Here is a 16,872-nt window from a genome sequence, read left to right as displayed (position 1 = left end):
TGAAATTATTCGAATGATACTTCTAAATCAGAAGGTATATCAGGATCTATGATCTTTAAATCAATAACAATCCTTAAATAAATAATCATTAATTAAATAGTAGTCTATAAATAATTAAATGATAATTGATATTCATCATACCTCGAATGAGTTATTCTTTTAAAAGATTTATTTAAATAGTGTTCCTCAACTAGTTTGTGTTTACATAATTAATAATCTATAATGATTAATCGGGTTTGAAATAAATAAACGTTGAAGTATACTACTCCTATAATAAAGGAATATGTATATAATATTTAATATCCGAATCAATAAAATAAAGTTGAGGGAATATGCTCGTTGGGAAATCGTTTTAAAAGTTCGAGGTGTTTTAATGTTTCGTAAGTGGACGATGAGTCCCTTTAAAACGTACTATTATGGACTTATATCCGTCCTATAATATCTCCGGAATGATTCCCGGGTTTTATCTTAAATCCCGACCGACCCTCGGTCTTCTATCATACATTACGCTTAAAGCGAAATAACATTTCACGATATATACTTATCGTACAACATCGCTATATCATGCAAAAATTCAAAACTACGTATCATGGCAAACATGGTATTTATGCGATGATAGTAAAACAATATTTTCACAACACAACAGTAAAATGGAGTTGGGTTTGTAAACTTGCCTGGGTATCTCGAGGTGGAGGATGCTCTAGGTTCCGCTCGGAAATCTATAACCACAAACATAATTCATCTCGTTAGGTCCCGTTCTAATTTACGGCGACTCACACTCATGCGCTATTTATTATGCACCCTCTCAACTTATACTACCCTTATTATTCCTTTAAATCCTTATTCACATCATGGTCGCTTCATTTTTCTAAGTATCTTAGGTTCATCCCCTTTATCGTTGTCGGCTCCGCTTATGGATTCTTATAGTTTCTACTCGTGCGGTCTCGGCTCCGATATTTTTATAAAATTGAGAAATCATTATTCTTACTTGAAATTTTTATGGCAGTTAGGAAACTCAATATTTTACTTTCTGTAGATATTTCATGATTTATGAACACTTTTAAGTCAATCCTTTATATTTTCAAAGTTCGTGATTTGTAGCAGTTTTTGTCGCGTAAATCACTTTTACTAAAACGACCATAACTTTTGATCCGTAAATCGGAATCAAGCGATTCAAGCGCCTAAACGATCTTTATGACATTGCCTATCATAATCAAGGGTTATTTTTCAAGAAACTACAGTTTACAACTTTGGGACTTTCTGCAGAAACTTAATGTTACGATTCATTGGTTTTAACGGAGTTACGCTTACGATCGGGGTTTCGCTTATGCCCTAACTCTTAACACAACCATCAAAAATCATCATTTCATCATCATCATACAAACTCCTCTCAAGAACATCATGTTCTTGAGGCAACAACAATCAACCTTAAATCTACTCAACTTCAAGATCTCAACAATACCACTTCTTAAACTAAGTTTTCTACCACATACTAAATGGATCTTAAAAATGAATCTTAAATAAAGTTGGGCCAAAGATTTTTACCTTTCTTGAAATCTTAAGATGTGTTCTTGAGTATGGTGGAGGCTTGGAAGTGCTTGGTATGATTTTTGGAGCCTAGAACCACCATTGAAATCAAGAAACCAAGGAGAGGTTACTATTCATACTATTCACTAGTGAGTTTCTTGAATTTATTTCACCCATCAAACCTTGATAAAAAGAGATGAAAGAATTTTCTTACCTTAGTTTAATTGCTAGGAGGCTTGACAATTAATGGGATGATTTTACCACGGCTAGAACTTGAGATTTTGAATTGGATTTCCCATCTTTTATCATTAGGGCCGAATGGAGCATCAAGGGGGGTATTTATACTCCTCTTGGTTGCTTAGCTTGGTTGGTTTGCTAGGTAACTTCTAGGAAGATGGGTTGATATCTTACAATTGATTTTATTCTCCTAGGATAGCCTTAGGTTTATTCCTTGTCTCCAAATCCATGGACATATCTTTGTTAGCTTCCTAGAAACTACTTATGTTAGCTTCCTTAGCACATTCTTTGGATAGCTTGCTTGATAATCCTAAGGTTAGCTTACTATTTGATAAAGTAACCATGGTTACTCTCTTACCATGGTTTAGTTAGTGCGTTACGTTTATTTAATCATTTACGCGTTCGCTCGGTCGCTTAAACGTTTTCGTAATACGTATTCGTAAAATGGTTCGCGACGTAATTCATTTCGTATTTATTCCTTATATTTTTTTTAATTATTATATATGAATATAAATTCGTAGGGTTTTAATCTCGTAATTATATTGTGATTCCCGTAATCCTCGATAAGTCGTAAATACGGTCGTTATTCAAAGTTCGTTTTCTTCGAAAACTAATAGCGTTTACATACACTCATTTGGTACGTATAATCGTAATATCAACTCCGAAACTCATTTTCTCGTGCACTACATAGTGTGGGCTCAAAAGTTTTTCCCCGTCCGTCAGGGTTACTATTCATTAAACGTTTTACAAGGTCTCAAAATTCAAGTTATTATATTACCATTTATAAAGGCCTTTTACCGATGTCAAAAATTTGGGTTCTTACAATAAGGAGATAAAATTTCTGAGATTAAAAAGTCTTATTTAAAAGACTAAATTACTCCTGTTTTTATATTTATATAAAATATGTGGTTTGTGAGAATCGAACTTAGATATTTCATTCACCTATACAACCTCATACTACTAAACCATATTGCCACATGTATTTTTTATCATACACATAATATGTAATTGAGCTAAATAAATATTTTATTTAACTTTAAAGATAGTTACTTGAATTCCGCAAAAATTAATATAGTTACTTGAATATTTGTACAGTTAATTTTAAAGAATTGAATTCCACATATAAAGTTAGGCATTGTATATAAATAGATTATTATCTTATTTATTAATCATTTTTTAGTTTCAAAATATATCTCATATATTTCTAACATATTTTTTATTGTTAAAATAATTAGAATGTACATATATAATTTTTAAAGAAAATGTTGAAAATAGAATCGCTTATATATACATAATCTATATTAGTATTACATATTTGTTAGTGTAGGTGCCCTAGAGGCAATACATTATTCTTTTAAATCTTTATGTCAGTTGATCATTCAATAAATGTATTTATTATGACCTTAATTACTGCGATATTTTGTTAGCATAATAAATGTCCTTAGAATCATGATACACATTGTATAGTTTAAGTACATGACTTGAACTTGAGATTATATAATATATCATATTCTTAAAGGTCCCTATTCGAGTATTATTATATAGGACAATAATAATACATAGATAGACTAGTATGTTGTTTGACAAGATAACCACATCTCATTGGTTATAAGTATGGGGATACTAAAGTCAATACATAGGAACATGTGAGAGTACATGGTACTGGACAAACCCACAGTGAGATTCTTCATGTTTAATAAAGTCATAAGAAAGACTCACAGTGATAATGGTGCTTATGACATATGTTTTACTTATTTATTATTCTTGATTGGATCATGATAAGTGATAAAATAGTATGTCATCTTTATATGATCTATCATGTTCTTTAATGGTTACTTGAGCATGGTGCATAGTTATGGCCTTAAGACCTTAGTTGTAATGGTTTATTCTTTTGGTTTGTAATAAATACGACTTGCATGTCGTTTTCTATTTGTAGTTATTTTATCTCGAATGTAACTCGAGTTCTTTTGTAAGTTCATTAGTATAATTCTTAATGTAACATCCAAGAAGGACAAGGGAACAATGAGGCATCCTATGGAGGCCAAGGAGAGAATGGAAGCAATAGAGAAGACATATGCAATAGTTATTTTTACACCATAGATTGACCTTGATCTTTTCATTAGCCTGAAAAGATCACATAGGATTGTGCCATAACTATTGCACGTTTACTTTACGCACTTTTCATATGATGTATAAATAGTATGTGTAGAGTAGAAAATGCATGTTTTAATTAGATTAATGATGCATGTATGTACTAGATACATCACCCATGCCATGCCTTTAAACAAGATAAAATCTGTAACGACTCAAGATTTTAAAATTAACAAACGATCATGAGATTCTCGTGTTTCTGAAACACGGAATAAAATACGAATTTTCTTTATTTCTAACATGGGGCGATTTTGTCAACAACGGGTTCATAGAACTTGTAAGGCTGTGGGTTTTAAGCGAGACCGATGTGACTCCTCCACTACCTGGAAATCAAACCATTGACGAGTATTGATTTGAAGTATTTTATTCAAGGAAAAATTGGGAATCTCTTTATGATGGGATCATGATCGTTCTAAATTAAAAATCCCTAAGTAAAAATATTAAGTTTTAATCATATGATTTCCAATGAATGAACACTCATTGAATCCTAGATCGATAAGGGGAAGGGCTGTCAGTGGCAGGGGACTCCTATCTATCGTGGTGAAATGTGACGAATATAAACGGTTATATTCGGACGTTGTATCATTGGGTCTAACTTAACTGAGTCATCATAATAAGGTGAATATAAACGGTTATATTCAACTATTATGAACTTAGAAGCATAGAGTTTGGTTAAAAATCTATTAGATAGATAATATCAATTGTTGTTCACCAAATTATCCAAGAATTATATACGATATAATTGACAACTGTTGTCTACCTAAATAATCATGTTTTAAGGATACCGGTGGTTGACTTAGGACATGACGAAATATGGATCTTGGCTCACTAGAAAGATTTATGGGATATACTTTCCGAATTAATAGTTAGGGCTATTAATTTGATAAAAAATAGTGGGAGATATATTATGAATATATCATAATCATATGAACATAAAATTTTAACTCAGACAATCTAATATTTATTTTGCGCTTTTATTATTGTAGATACTGAGTAATGGCAAACAACACAGACACAATATCCGTACGTTCAGTCCTTGAGAAGGACAAGCTGACAGGAGGAAACAACTTTCTAGACTGGCAGAGGAATTTGAGGATTGTCCTCAGGCAGGAGCGCAAGCTTCATGTCATTGATATTCCTCCTCCAGGCCCCCTTCCTGAGGGTGCTACTGCTGATGAACGAGCAGCACGCACAAGGGATGAGAATGATGCAAATGATGTTGCATGTCTTATGTTGGCAACTATGAGTGCTGAGCTTCAAAGACAGCATGTGCATATGGATGCATATACTATCAATGAGCACTTGAAAAGCATGTTTGCAAGCCAAACTTGTCAAGAAAGGTTCAACACGAGTAAGTCACTTTTTAATTGAAAACAAGGGGCTAGTGAACCAGTTGGCCCACATGTTCTGAAGATGATTGGTTATACTGAGTACCTTGAAACTTTGGGTTTCCCGATTGGTCCGGAAACTGGTATTGACCTAATCATGAATTCTTTGAACAACAAATTCACTCAGTTTGTTGTGAACTACAATATGAATGAATTTGACAAAACACCTACTGAATTGTTGCATATGTTGAGAACATATGAGACCAACATGAAGACAGTTGAACCTGCTCCCATACTGATGGTAAATAAAGGTAAGGCCAAAGGGAAGGGCAAGTGGAAGGGTAAGAAGAAGATTGGATCTGATTCTACACCCAAGCCAAAGGCAGGTCCCAAACAGGCTTTAAAGCCTAAAGGTGGTGTGGCCAAGGGTGAATGTCACTACTGTAAGAAAGATGGTCACTGGAAGAGAAATTGTCCAATTTACTTGGAGGATCTGAAGAAAAAGAAAGCAGTTCAGATTTCTGGATCAGGTATTTATGTTATAGAAGTCAATTTGTCTATTTCTACATCTTGGGTATTTGATACTGGATGTGCTTCTCACATTTATATAAATGTGCAGGGCCTGCAGAGAAGTAGAACTTTGGCTAAGGGAGAAGTGGACCTAAGAGTAGGCAATGGAGCAAAAGTTGCAGCTTTAGCTGTAGGGACTTATTTTTTATCTATGCCCTCTGGGCTTGTTTTAGAACTAGAAGACTGTTTTTACGTGCCTGCGACTCGCAGAAACATTATTTCTGTTTCTTGTTTGGACAAGAAAGGTTTTTCGTTTACAATAAAGAACAACAATTGCCTTTTGCTTTGAATGATTTAACCTATGGTGTTGCGCGTTTATTTAATGGTTTATATGTTCTTGATTTAGATAATCTTGTTTGTAATATAGTTAACAAATGACTTAAAATGAATGACTCAAATCAAACATACCTCTGGCATTGTCGTCTAGGCCACATAAATGAGAAACGCATATCCAAATTACATAAGGATGGATACTTGGATAAGTTTGATTTTGAATCATACCAAGAATGCGAATCTTGTTTGCTTGGTAAGATGACTAAAACCCCTTTCACCGGTAAGTGTCAAAGGGCCACTAAACGTCTGGAGCTAATACATAGTGATGTATGTGGCCCAATGCGTGCAATGGCTAGAGGAGGCTACTACTACTTCATAACATTTGCTGATGATTTCAGTAGATATGGATATGTATATCTTATGAAGAACAAATCCGATTCTTTTGAAAAATTTAAAGAAAACAAGGTTGAAGTAGAGAAGCAAATTGACGGAAATGCAAGTATTAAGATCTTACGATCCGATCGTGGGGGTGAATACTTAAGCACCGAATTTAGAGAGTATTTGAAAGAGTGTGGTATTGTATCACAACTCACTCCGCCAGGAACACCTCAATGGAATGGAGTTTCAGAGAGGAGAAATCGCACCTTGTTGGACATGGTGCGATCGATGATGAGTCATGCAGATCTTCCAATTAGTTTCTGGGGTTACGCTCTAGAAACAGCGGCTTTCACAATTAACCGTGTTCCTACTAAGAAGGTTCAAAAGACCCCATATGAGATATGGAAGGAGAAACGGTCATGCATGAACTTTATGAAAGTTTGGGGATGTAAGGCGTTTATGAAACGTCAAGAATCTGACAAGCTTGGACCTAAATCCGAAGAGTGCATTTTTGTGGGATACCCTAATGAAACAAAGGCATATTATTTTTATAGTCCTTCTGAGCAGAAAGTGTTTATTGCTCGAGATATTGTCTTCATGGAAAGAGATTTTGTTTCCAAAAGAAACAGTGGGAGAACTATAGATCTCGATGAAGATCAAGAACCACAAAATAGCATTGAACCTGAAGTGGAACAAGAGCAGAATAATAATAATGCTCAACAAACACGGGTTGTTCGTAGATCTGGTAGAATTCACCATGAGCCAGAGAGATATGGATTTCTCATGACTCAGTGTGGTGATTTGATACTCATAGATGAAGATGAGCCTCTCACATACCAAGTTGCTATAAACAGTCCAGACTCTAAGAGATGGATTGAAGCCATGAAATCCGAGATAGATTCCATGTACGAAAACCAAGTATGGACTCTGGTTGATCCACCTGAAGGGGTAAAACCCATAGGGTGCAGATGGATTTTTAAGAAGAAAAAGGGCATGGATGGAAATGTCCAGACCTATAAAGCTAGGCTGGTTGCAAAAGGTTTCAAACAAATTCATGGTATTGACTATGATGAAACTTTCTCAACAGTGGCTATGGTCAAGTCTATAAGAATTTTACTTGCTATTGCAGCATTCCATGATTATGAAATCTGGCAAATGGATATCAAAACAGCCTTCCTTAATGGAAGCCTTGAAGAGGATGTGTACATGACACAACCTGAGGGTTTTGTCGATCCAAGGAATGTTGGCAAGGTATGTAAATTGCGTCGATCCATTTATGGATTGAAGCAATCCTCTAGGAGATGTAATATCCGTTTTGATGAAATAGTCACAGAGTATGGCTTTGTTCAAAATGAAGATGAACCGTGTGTTTACAAGAAGCTTAATGGGAGCTATGTGGCATTCATAGTACTATATGTTGATGATATACTACTAATGGGGAATGACAAACCTTCTCTAAAGGCTGTTAAGACTTGGTTAGGGAGCAATTTCTCCATGAAAGACTTAGGAGAGGCATCCTACATTCTAGGAATGAGGATCTATAGAGAAAGATCTAGAAGGATGATCGGTCTAAGTCAGAGCACATACATTGATAAGGTTTTGCATCATTTTGGAATGCAAAATGCAAAAAGGGGATATGTCCCCGTGTCTCAAGGGATAACGATCTCTAAGGACCAGTGTCCGAAATCATTGGATGAGAAGGACCACATGAATAAAGTTCCATATGCTTCAGCAATTGGATCTATCATGTATGTAATGGTATGTACTCGCCCAGATGTCTCGTATGCCTTGAGCATGATGAGCAGATACCAGTCTAATCCAGGTGAAGGTCACTGGACGACAGTCAAGAATATTCTTAAGTACCTAAAAAGAACTAAAGATTCATTCTTGGTGTATGGAGGAGAAGAGAAACTCGTTGTAAAAGGTTACACCGATGCAAGTTTCCAAACAGACAGAGATGATACTGTATCACAGTCTGGTTTTGTGTTTTGTCTAAACGGAGGTGTTGTAAGCTGGAAGAGTTCAAAGCAAGAAACAGTAGCTGATTCTACAATGAAGGCTGAGTACATTGCAGCTTGTGAAGCAGCTAAGGAGGCCGTTTGGATTCGAAAGTTCATTTCTGATTTGGGAGTGGTTCCATCAATCGCAGATCCCATTGATCTATACTGCGATAATAATGGAGCCATTGCACATGCTAAAGAACCTAGATCACACTCCCGGGCCAAACATATACTCAGGAGATTTCACCTTATTCGAGAGATTAATGAAAGGGGTGATATACACATATGTAAAGTGCACACAAATGATAACATTGCAGACCCACTGACCAAAGGCTTGTCGCAGCAGAAGCACGATGGTCACACTAGTTCCATGGGTATTAGATATATGGGTGATTGGCTCTAGTGCAAGTGGGAGATTGTTAGTGTAGGTGCCTTAGAGGCAATACATTATTCTTTTAAATCTTTATGTCAGTTGATCATTCAATAAATGTATTTATTATGACCTTAATTACTGCGATATTTTGTTAGCATAATAAATGTCCTTAGAATCAAGATACACATTGTATAGTTTAAGTACATGACTTGAACTTGAGATTATATAATATATCATATTCTTAAAGGTCCCTAGTCGAGTATTATTATATAGGACAATAATAATACATAGATAGACTAGTATGTTGTTTGACAAGATAACCACATCTCATTGGTTATAAGTATGGGGATACTAAAGTCAATACATAGGTACATGTGAGAGTACATGGTACTGGACAGACCCATAGTGAGATTCTTCCCGTTTAATAAAGTCATAAGAAAGACTCACAGTGATAATGCTGTAACGATCCTTTGACTTGAAATCATTATATTCTATACGAGGATTAATATACTTTCACTATATTAAAAGTTACTTTTGATCGGGTGATGATAAAAGTGGACATCGGGTATATCCTGAGTCGTATGAGAAATATGAATGATAGATAAAGGATTTAACCCTCCTATAATTAGGAGAGATATTATTGGCCTCTTGATTGAGTGAGATTATAAAAAGCATGGCCATACTCAAATAATGATTTGTCTTGATAGTCTACTCATGGATCAAGTAAACCCGGATTAAATGTTGAAGAGGATGACTAAATACATGCCTCGAGTTTAATCTATAATATGTATGGTTAAAGGGATTATATTACACGAAAAACATTAATCATGAAAGGTTTTATCTAATCATGATTTAATTATTGTTTAATTGGGTAACAATGATGTATTACTAGATACCGCTCATTATTTATAATTTTATTAGAGAATAAAATTATTGCCAATTAAATAATAGCCTATAGGGTCGCACAAATAGAGCACTTAATGAAATAGTTAATTTAAATTATGGATTTAAATTAATTGATGATTATTCGAATTTTATTATAATTAAGTAAGACTTAATTGAGATAATATAAATTCGAATTAAAAGGAATGTTTTTGCCCATAATAATTAAGTATGACTTAGTTATTAATTAAATAATAGAAATTCATTTTTATTATTTAATCCAATACCTACTAGGGTTGGGCTTTGCTGTTATGGGCCTTTTTAATCAGCCATTATAAATAGATAATGATAGGTTAAAGAGAGGGTACGTTTTGAAGAAAAACCCTAGCAGCAAAGAGAGGCAGAGGCAATTTCGGATCGTCAAGAAGGAGGCTAGTACATCCATTCCGTAGTCAAGTTCGTGAGACGTTCTTGGAAGTGCTCGTGTGGATACCATAGAGGTGTTTCTCCGAGAGGTAGACACAAAGCGTGATAGCTAGGATCTCCGTTGAGTTCGTGAAAGTTAAGCTCTTAAAAGGTATGATTCGTTATCTCCATAATCTGCCCACAATTATACATGGATCCTATTTTTGGGTTTCGAAATTTTTGTATTATTTACGTTTATCCGCTACGTTTTATGCCTCGGAACCCAACAATATTTAGATAAGTTCGAATTATAATGAGTCAATTCATTTTAGTTTATTTCGAATTTGAAATCAGAACTTGGACCATTATTAAAAAATTCTCGAAAAATATCGTCACATTCCACGTTTAGTAAATTTATATTTTATTTTTCACTTTAAAAAACAAGTTTTTTAAAAAGAATTCTTTTAGATAGGCAATATTCATTGATCAAGATAATATTGTACAAATATTTTGAATTACTTTAATATTTTGAATTATTCAAATAAAAGTTATATATATACTATATTGTAGCATTTGATTCAATGCATTTTATATTATTTAAAGAAAATATATATTTTTTAATAATTTGAAGGAATTATCCAGTTCAACTGATATTTATAAAACCATATTGAATTGGAAAATATTTATTTTTAGGAGAATGGTATACAATGTTATCAAATTATTATATGAAAAAATATTAGAGACGTAATGAAAGAAATTTAAAAGCGGTTTAAATAACGATATAATTAATTTTTTCCTTCGAATTCTTGAAAAAAATCATGAATATCAATAATAAGTCTTTACAGTATATAATTTATTTTTATATTACAACCATGATTGATACTCGATTGCGTAAAAAATAGATATGGATTGTTTGTCAGTGATAATGTGAATACCATATATAAATTATTTCAATTTATTTATTACATAATTTTAATTTTTGAATAATTATAGATGCATGTTATGTAATTAATCAATTGACTTACTAGATGTTAATAATGACTATACATGTACATAAATCAGATATTTAACATATAAATAATTGAAACCATCGTAATTTACTAAAAAATATAATATATGATAATTTACGAACACACATACATACAACTTAATCTGACTTTGTTAACAGTAGTGTAAATAAAAAACTAACATTTGTCAAAACATACATGCGTTGAATTTTAAAACTAACATTTTTCATTAAAATCAACTTTTATATTAACAGTAGTGTAAATTTTACAATATTGTATATTATAATTGCAAGACATTCTAACTTCAGTTATGCATTTTTTTATTTTTTTATCATAGGTAACTCGCAGCTGCTACCCTTCGGGTGTACACTGGGTAAACCCTACGCAATAGTCTGCAAAACACGTGAACCAAGGTAAACCTCATTTAAGTGACAAGCTCCTCCTCTCGTGGGATTCGAACCTGTGACCAAGAGGATAGTTATTCCCTCTTTAACCAACGGAGCCAACCATTGTGGGTTTTTTATCTTTTTAAATTGAGTAAGTTAATTGTAAATTAGTAGTAAACTCAGTAATAATATATGTTATGTGTGGAAATTTATGACGTGACGGGAATGCTTCACAGAAAGGGCATGACAAGATGTCAAGACGGGAACTCGAGGAAGCTGTCATGAAGAACACCAGGAAAAAGAGCAGACGACTGGGAGTATGACTTAGTCCAGCAAATCCCGATTTACGTGGAGAAAGAATAGGTGAGCCAATCTGTATCAGTAACAACCACGATTTGAATGGAGAAAAAGAAGGAGGAGTTGGAGAAAAAGGAGGAAACATGGAGGATAAGAGAAGAAGAGATAGCAAGATTAACACACGATCCATTCAACATAAAAATAAAAACACCAGCCTCGAGAGAAAAAAAAAACAATCACAAGTGATTTGACATCATAAACCACAAGATAAACACTTATGTCAATCTCAATTATTCATGTAATTCATATTCGAGTAGTATAAGATTCATGATCGTGTATCCATAATTATCATTCTAGTGAAACTCATTTTGGTTGGGTACACATCCCCACCCGCGGTTTTTTCCCGTTCTCGGGTTTTCCGCGTCAACAATTCTTTGTGTTGTTTACCTTATTTTTCCTTAGAAACACATTAACATTCGTAGTAGAATACGATAACCAAACTTAGCATTTAACCCGTAAAATTCAGTGAAAATAATTGGCGCCGTCTGTGGGAAACTTGTTAAAGATTTGATTAACATATTACGATAGAAAGTGGAAGAGAACAAGTCATGAACCAAGAAGGAGAAGCTGAGAATAGCAGAGATACGACTGCGACATTGAAACAGTTGCAAGAAGAAATGAAGAAGATGCGTTCGGAAAATGAAGCATTGAAGAAGGAACTCACTACAGCTAAATCGAGAACCAAGACTACGACGAAGAAAACCATCCCAAGCGTAATCAAACGTCTGGACATGGATGAAGCAGAAGATTACAACCAAAATGGAGGGCCAACAAATGGAACAGACGATGTTATTGACGAAGAAGACATGGAGGATGTACCAAATAATGAAGATAACACGGAAAGGAGACGTGATGAACAACAATATGATGATCATGATGATCGACGAGGAGAGACTGACAGGAGAAGATCGCGTCACAAAAGTACAAGATCCAAGAGTCAAGTCGCAGAAGATTTTAGAAAGGAACTACAAGAAATGAGGGACTTCATTGAAAGGATACCTGGCATCCCAAAACCGTTGGAAAAGGCAACCCCAACTAGCTACACTGATTCTCCTATTCATGATAACATCGCTTTGGTAGAAATACCAAAACGATTCACTGTACCACAAATGAGGTCGTATGATAGAACTAGTGATCCTCTGGAGCACGTTGCACAATACAAACAACGAATGTTCACAGTACTAATTACGCGAGACTTGAAAGAGGCCTGTATGTGTAAGGGTTTTGGTTCAACACTATCGGGACCAGCTTTTCAATGGTTCGTGAACCTTCCACAAGGAAGCATCAAGATGTTCGCTGATCTGATAGATGCATTTAACTTACAGTTTGCAAGCAGTCGGGTGTTCGAGAAGACAACCAGTGATTTGTACAAAATTGTCCAACGAAGTAGGGAACCTTTGCGTGATTACCTGACGAGATTCAACAGGGAGAAGGTGACTATCACCAATTGTGACGTCCCTATAGCTATCAAAGCATTCAGGTGGGGATTAGAACGAGAATCTCCACTCTATGAAGAACTGACAAAGTACCCGTGCCGAACAATTGATGATGTGCAAGCCAAAGCCATGGCACAAGTAAGATTGGAGGAAGATAGAATGGAGGAGGATGAGAAGTACTACAAACCGTCAAGAAAAATTATGACATCAAGGTCCAGAGATTACAATCCATATACTAGATCAAACAGAGATGAAGTACATGTCAACTCGACACGAGAGTCTAATGAATGGAAGAGAGAGGAACGCAGTGATTGGAGAAAAGACCTCAACCTACCACCAATATATGACACCTATGGTTTCACGATCACGCCTTCAGTCATGATTAAGGAGTTTTCCAAGTTGGGAGGTGTGGTAAAATGGCCAGTGAAAAGCAACAAACCTAAATCCAACCTGGATTCTAAACTATGGTGCGACTACCATGGAGATTATGGACACAAGGCTAATGACTGCGTGGCCTTACGTAAAGTACTACAATTTCTGACTAGGAAGGGATATATTATGAAATTCATGATGTCAAAGAAGACATCTTATGTTGGAAAGGACGTGTCTCCGAGAAGAAACAACGTGACGCCACTAAGACAGCCACCACCTCCACCACATCACAAGGTGATCAACCTCATCTCAGGAGGGTCAGAAATATGCGGAGCAACATATTCACAGGCTAAGAGAGCATCCAGAGAAACAGATATACGAGTCACACAAGTGGAGGTTAGTAATGACAATCTTCCATCCTTAATATTCGATGAATCAAACAAAAAGAACATACGAGAACCACAACAAGACGGACTAGTCATCTCACTACCCGTGGGAAATTGCTTAATTAAAAGGATATTGGTGGATAATGGGAGTGCTACCAACATCATGATGCTTCGAACATTGACACAAATGGGGTTGGCAGAAAGCGACATGATCAAGAAGTCGACAACATTGGTTGGGTTTAGTGGTGAGACAAAACGCACATTGGGGGAGATTACGTTGCCAACATATGCCCAAGGGGTCAATCTCCTGAAAAAGTTTTGCATAATTGATGTGGACTCGAGTTACAACATAATCATGGAAAGATCATGGATACACAACTTGAAGGCGATACCATCAACATATCATTAAGTATTAAAATTCCCGACGCCATGGGGAGCTCAGGAAATAAGGGGGGATCAAAACATGGCTCGGGACTGTTACATGACGTGTCTGAAGCCAACTGTCCAACATCAGGGAGACAAGACGCCTGTAGCCACGATAACAGGGCCGGAACAATTAGCTGAAGTAGATTTGACAGCAGCGGACAAGAAGGTATTAATTGGTAAAGACCTTTCTCCAACAATTGAAGCCAATTTAATAAATTTCTTAACCACGAGGCTGAACGCTTTTGTATGGGAACATGGTGATATAACGGGAATCGACCAAATGTCATTACACATAAGTTAAATGTGGATCCTAGCTACACACCCGTCCAACAAAAACGGAGGAAGTTTGCAGCTGAGAGAAACAAGATAATAAATGACGAGGTGGAAAGACTCATCAAGGCTGGCATGATTAAAGAAGTTGATTACCCTGAGTGGCTAGCAAATGTTGTCATCGTGCAGAAAAAAAATGGGAAATGGAGAGTTTGTGTTGATTACACATATTTGAACAAGGCTTGTCCTAAAGATCCCTACCCGTTACCTCACATTGACACCATGGTGGATTCGGCGGCTGGTCATGAGCTACTCACGTTCCTGGACGCATCAAGTGGCTTCAATCAAATCCAAATGGAACCGTCTGACTGTGAAAAGACCGCATTTATAACGGACAGGGGGATATATTGTTATTTGGCTATGTCGTTCGGATTAAGAAATGTTGGGGCTACATTTTACAAACTTGTCAACAGAATATTTAAAGATCAAATAGGATAGACGATGGAAGTATACATTTACGACATGGTCGTCAATTCTGTTAGCGCAGAAAATCATGTACGTGATCTTCAAGAAGTATTCGACATATTAAGGTCATACAACATGAAGCTGAACCCATCCAAATGTAACTTTGTTGTGTCATCGGGAAAGTTCCTTGGATATATGGTGACGAGGAGAGGAATCGAAGCAAGTCTAGAACAAATTAAGGCGATCTTCGAATTGAAAAGCCCATCGAACGTCAAAGACGTACAGAAATTGACAGGACGTGTTGCAGCCTTGAATAGGTTCATTTCACGATCGTCGGACATGTGCAAGCTATTTTATGACGTGCTGAGAAAGAATAAAGGATTCTTATGGTCTGAAAAAATGAGATTATTTTAAGTGACTTGAAGAGGTATTTGACTACTCCACCACTCTTGTCCAAACCCACTTGAGGAAAGGATTTGTATGTGTATCTGTCTGTAACTGATCATGCAATAAGTGGCGTTCTTGTCAAAGAAAATGAAGGAGTCCAGTCGCCTGTGTATTACGTCAGCAAGAGTTTAGTAGATGCAGAAACAAGTTACACATCTCTTGAAAAATTAGTTCTTGCATTAGCCATGACTTCCATTAAGTTGAGTGTTAGATATATTTGATAATGTCATGGCTAATATGTTTTATGTTTAGATTTCAGATCTTATTTGAACAGAACAAATCAGTACTTAACTGATCAGTACTTATACTGGAAGTCAGAACTTAAGGTACTGGAAGTCAGAACTTAAGGGATATCAGTACTTATGTTATCAGGAGATAGATATCAGAACTTAAGTGCTGAAGGACGATCAGATAAGGACAGTAGCTGATTAAAGTTAAGAAGATCAAGATAAACATAAGAAGAGATATGCATGAAGAAGGAATTCCGTGAAGAATGGAATACTTGGAATAGAAGATATCTGATTGATATATTTTAGGAAGCAGAATTATATTCCATATCAATTAGCGAATATCTTGTAACTGTGTAGTATATAAACACAGAAATAGAGTTTACACTAGAGGTGTTATCATTATCGAGAATATTATTTATTATAACTCTAGAAGCTCTCGTGATATTTTGTTCATCACTGAGAGATAACAGTTCCAGATTGTAACAGAGTTTATTGTTTAAATAAAGTTTGTTTTCTGTTACATAAGTTCTTGAAGTTTGATTTGATTGTAATAAACACTGTATTCACCCCCTCTACAGTGAAAGTGTGACCTAACAAGTGGTATCAGAGCTATCTGTTAACACACATACAGTTAAAGATCCAAACACAATCATGTCTGACACAGAAACTCCAACTAAGCCTACCAAAACTGAGGAATCATCAAAGATATCAACTCAGAGTCGATATGAGACTATCAGAGTTCCCATATTGAGACCATCTGAATATCCCATATGGAAGGTAAGGATGACCATGTTTCTGGAAGCAACAGATCCAGAATACCTTGATAGAATCAGGGAAGGGCCTCACAAACCTACCAAGCTCGCTGTTGTAGTTGCAGGTGAAGCAGCAATGACCGTACCAAAGGAAAAGACTGATTACACTGCTGAAGATATAGCATCTATTGCTAAGGATGCCAAGGTACGTCAC

At 35.5% G+C, this 16,872-nt stretch overlaps 1 protein-coding gene across 1 annotated transcript; it reads left to right on the top strand.

Annotated features, from left to right (window-relative positions):
• Positions 1-12,422: 12,422 nt before the first annotated feature.
• On the top strand, positions 12,423-14,477 carry LOC141719788 (uncharacterized). The gene has a single exon (XM_074522167.1). The coding sequence runs from the start codon at positions 12,423-12,425 to the stop codon at positions 14,475-14,477; it is 2,055 nt and encodes a 684-aa protein (XP_074378268.1).
• The last annotated feature ends 2,395 nt before the right edge of the window (positions 14,478-16,872 follow it).

Source organism: Apium graveolens, chromosome 4 (assembly GCF_009905375.1).
Source record: "Apium graveolens cultivar Ventura chromosome 4, ASM990537v1, whole genome shotgun sequence".
NCBI classification, from domain to species: Eukaryota; Viridiplantae; Streptophyta; class Magnoliopsida; order Apiales; family Apiaceae; genus Apium; species Apium graveolens.
This window is presented reverse-complemented; position numbering and strand designations above follow the sequence as displayed.

Bases quoted from the DNA above. Each gene is read 5' to 3' on its own strand.
- LOC141719788 (XM_074522167.1), top strand. From the start codon at position 12,423: ATGAACCAAGAAGGAGAAGCTGAGAATAGCAGAGATACGACTGCGACA.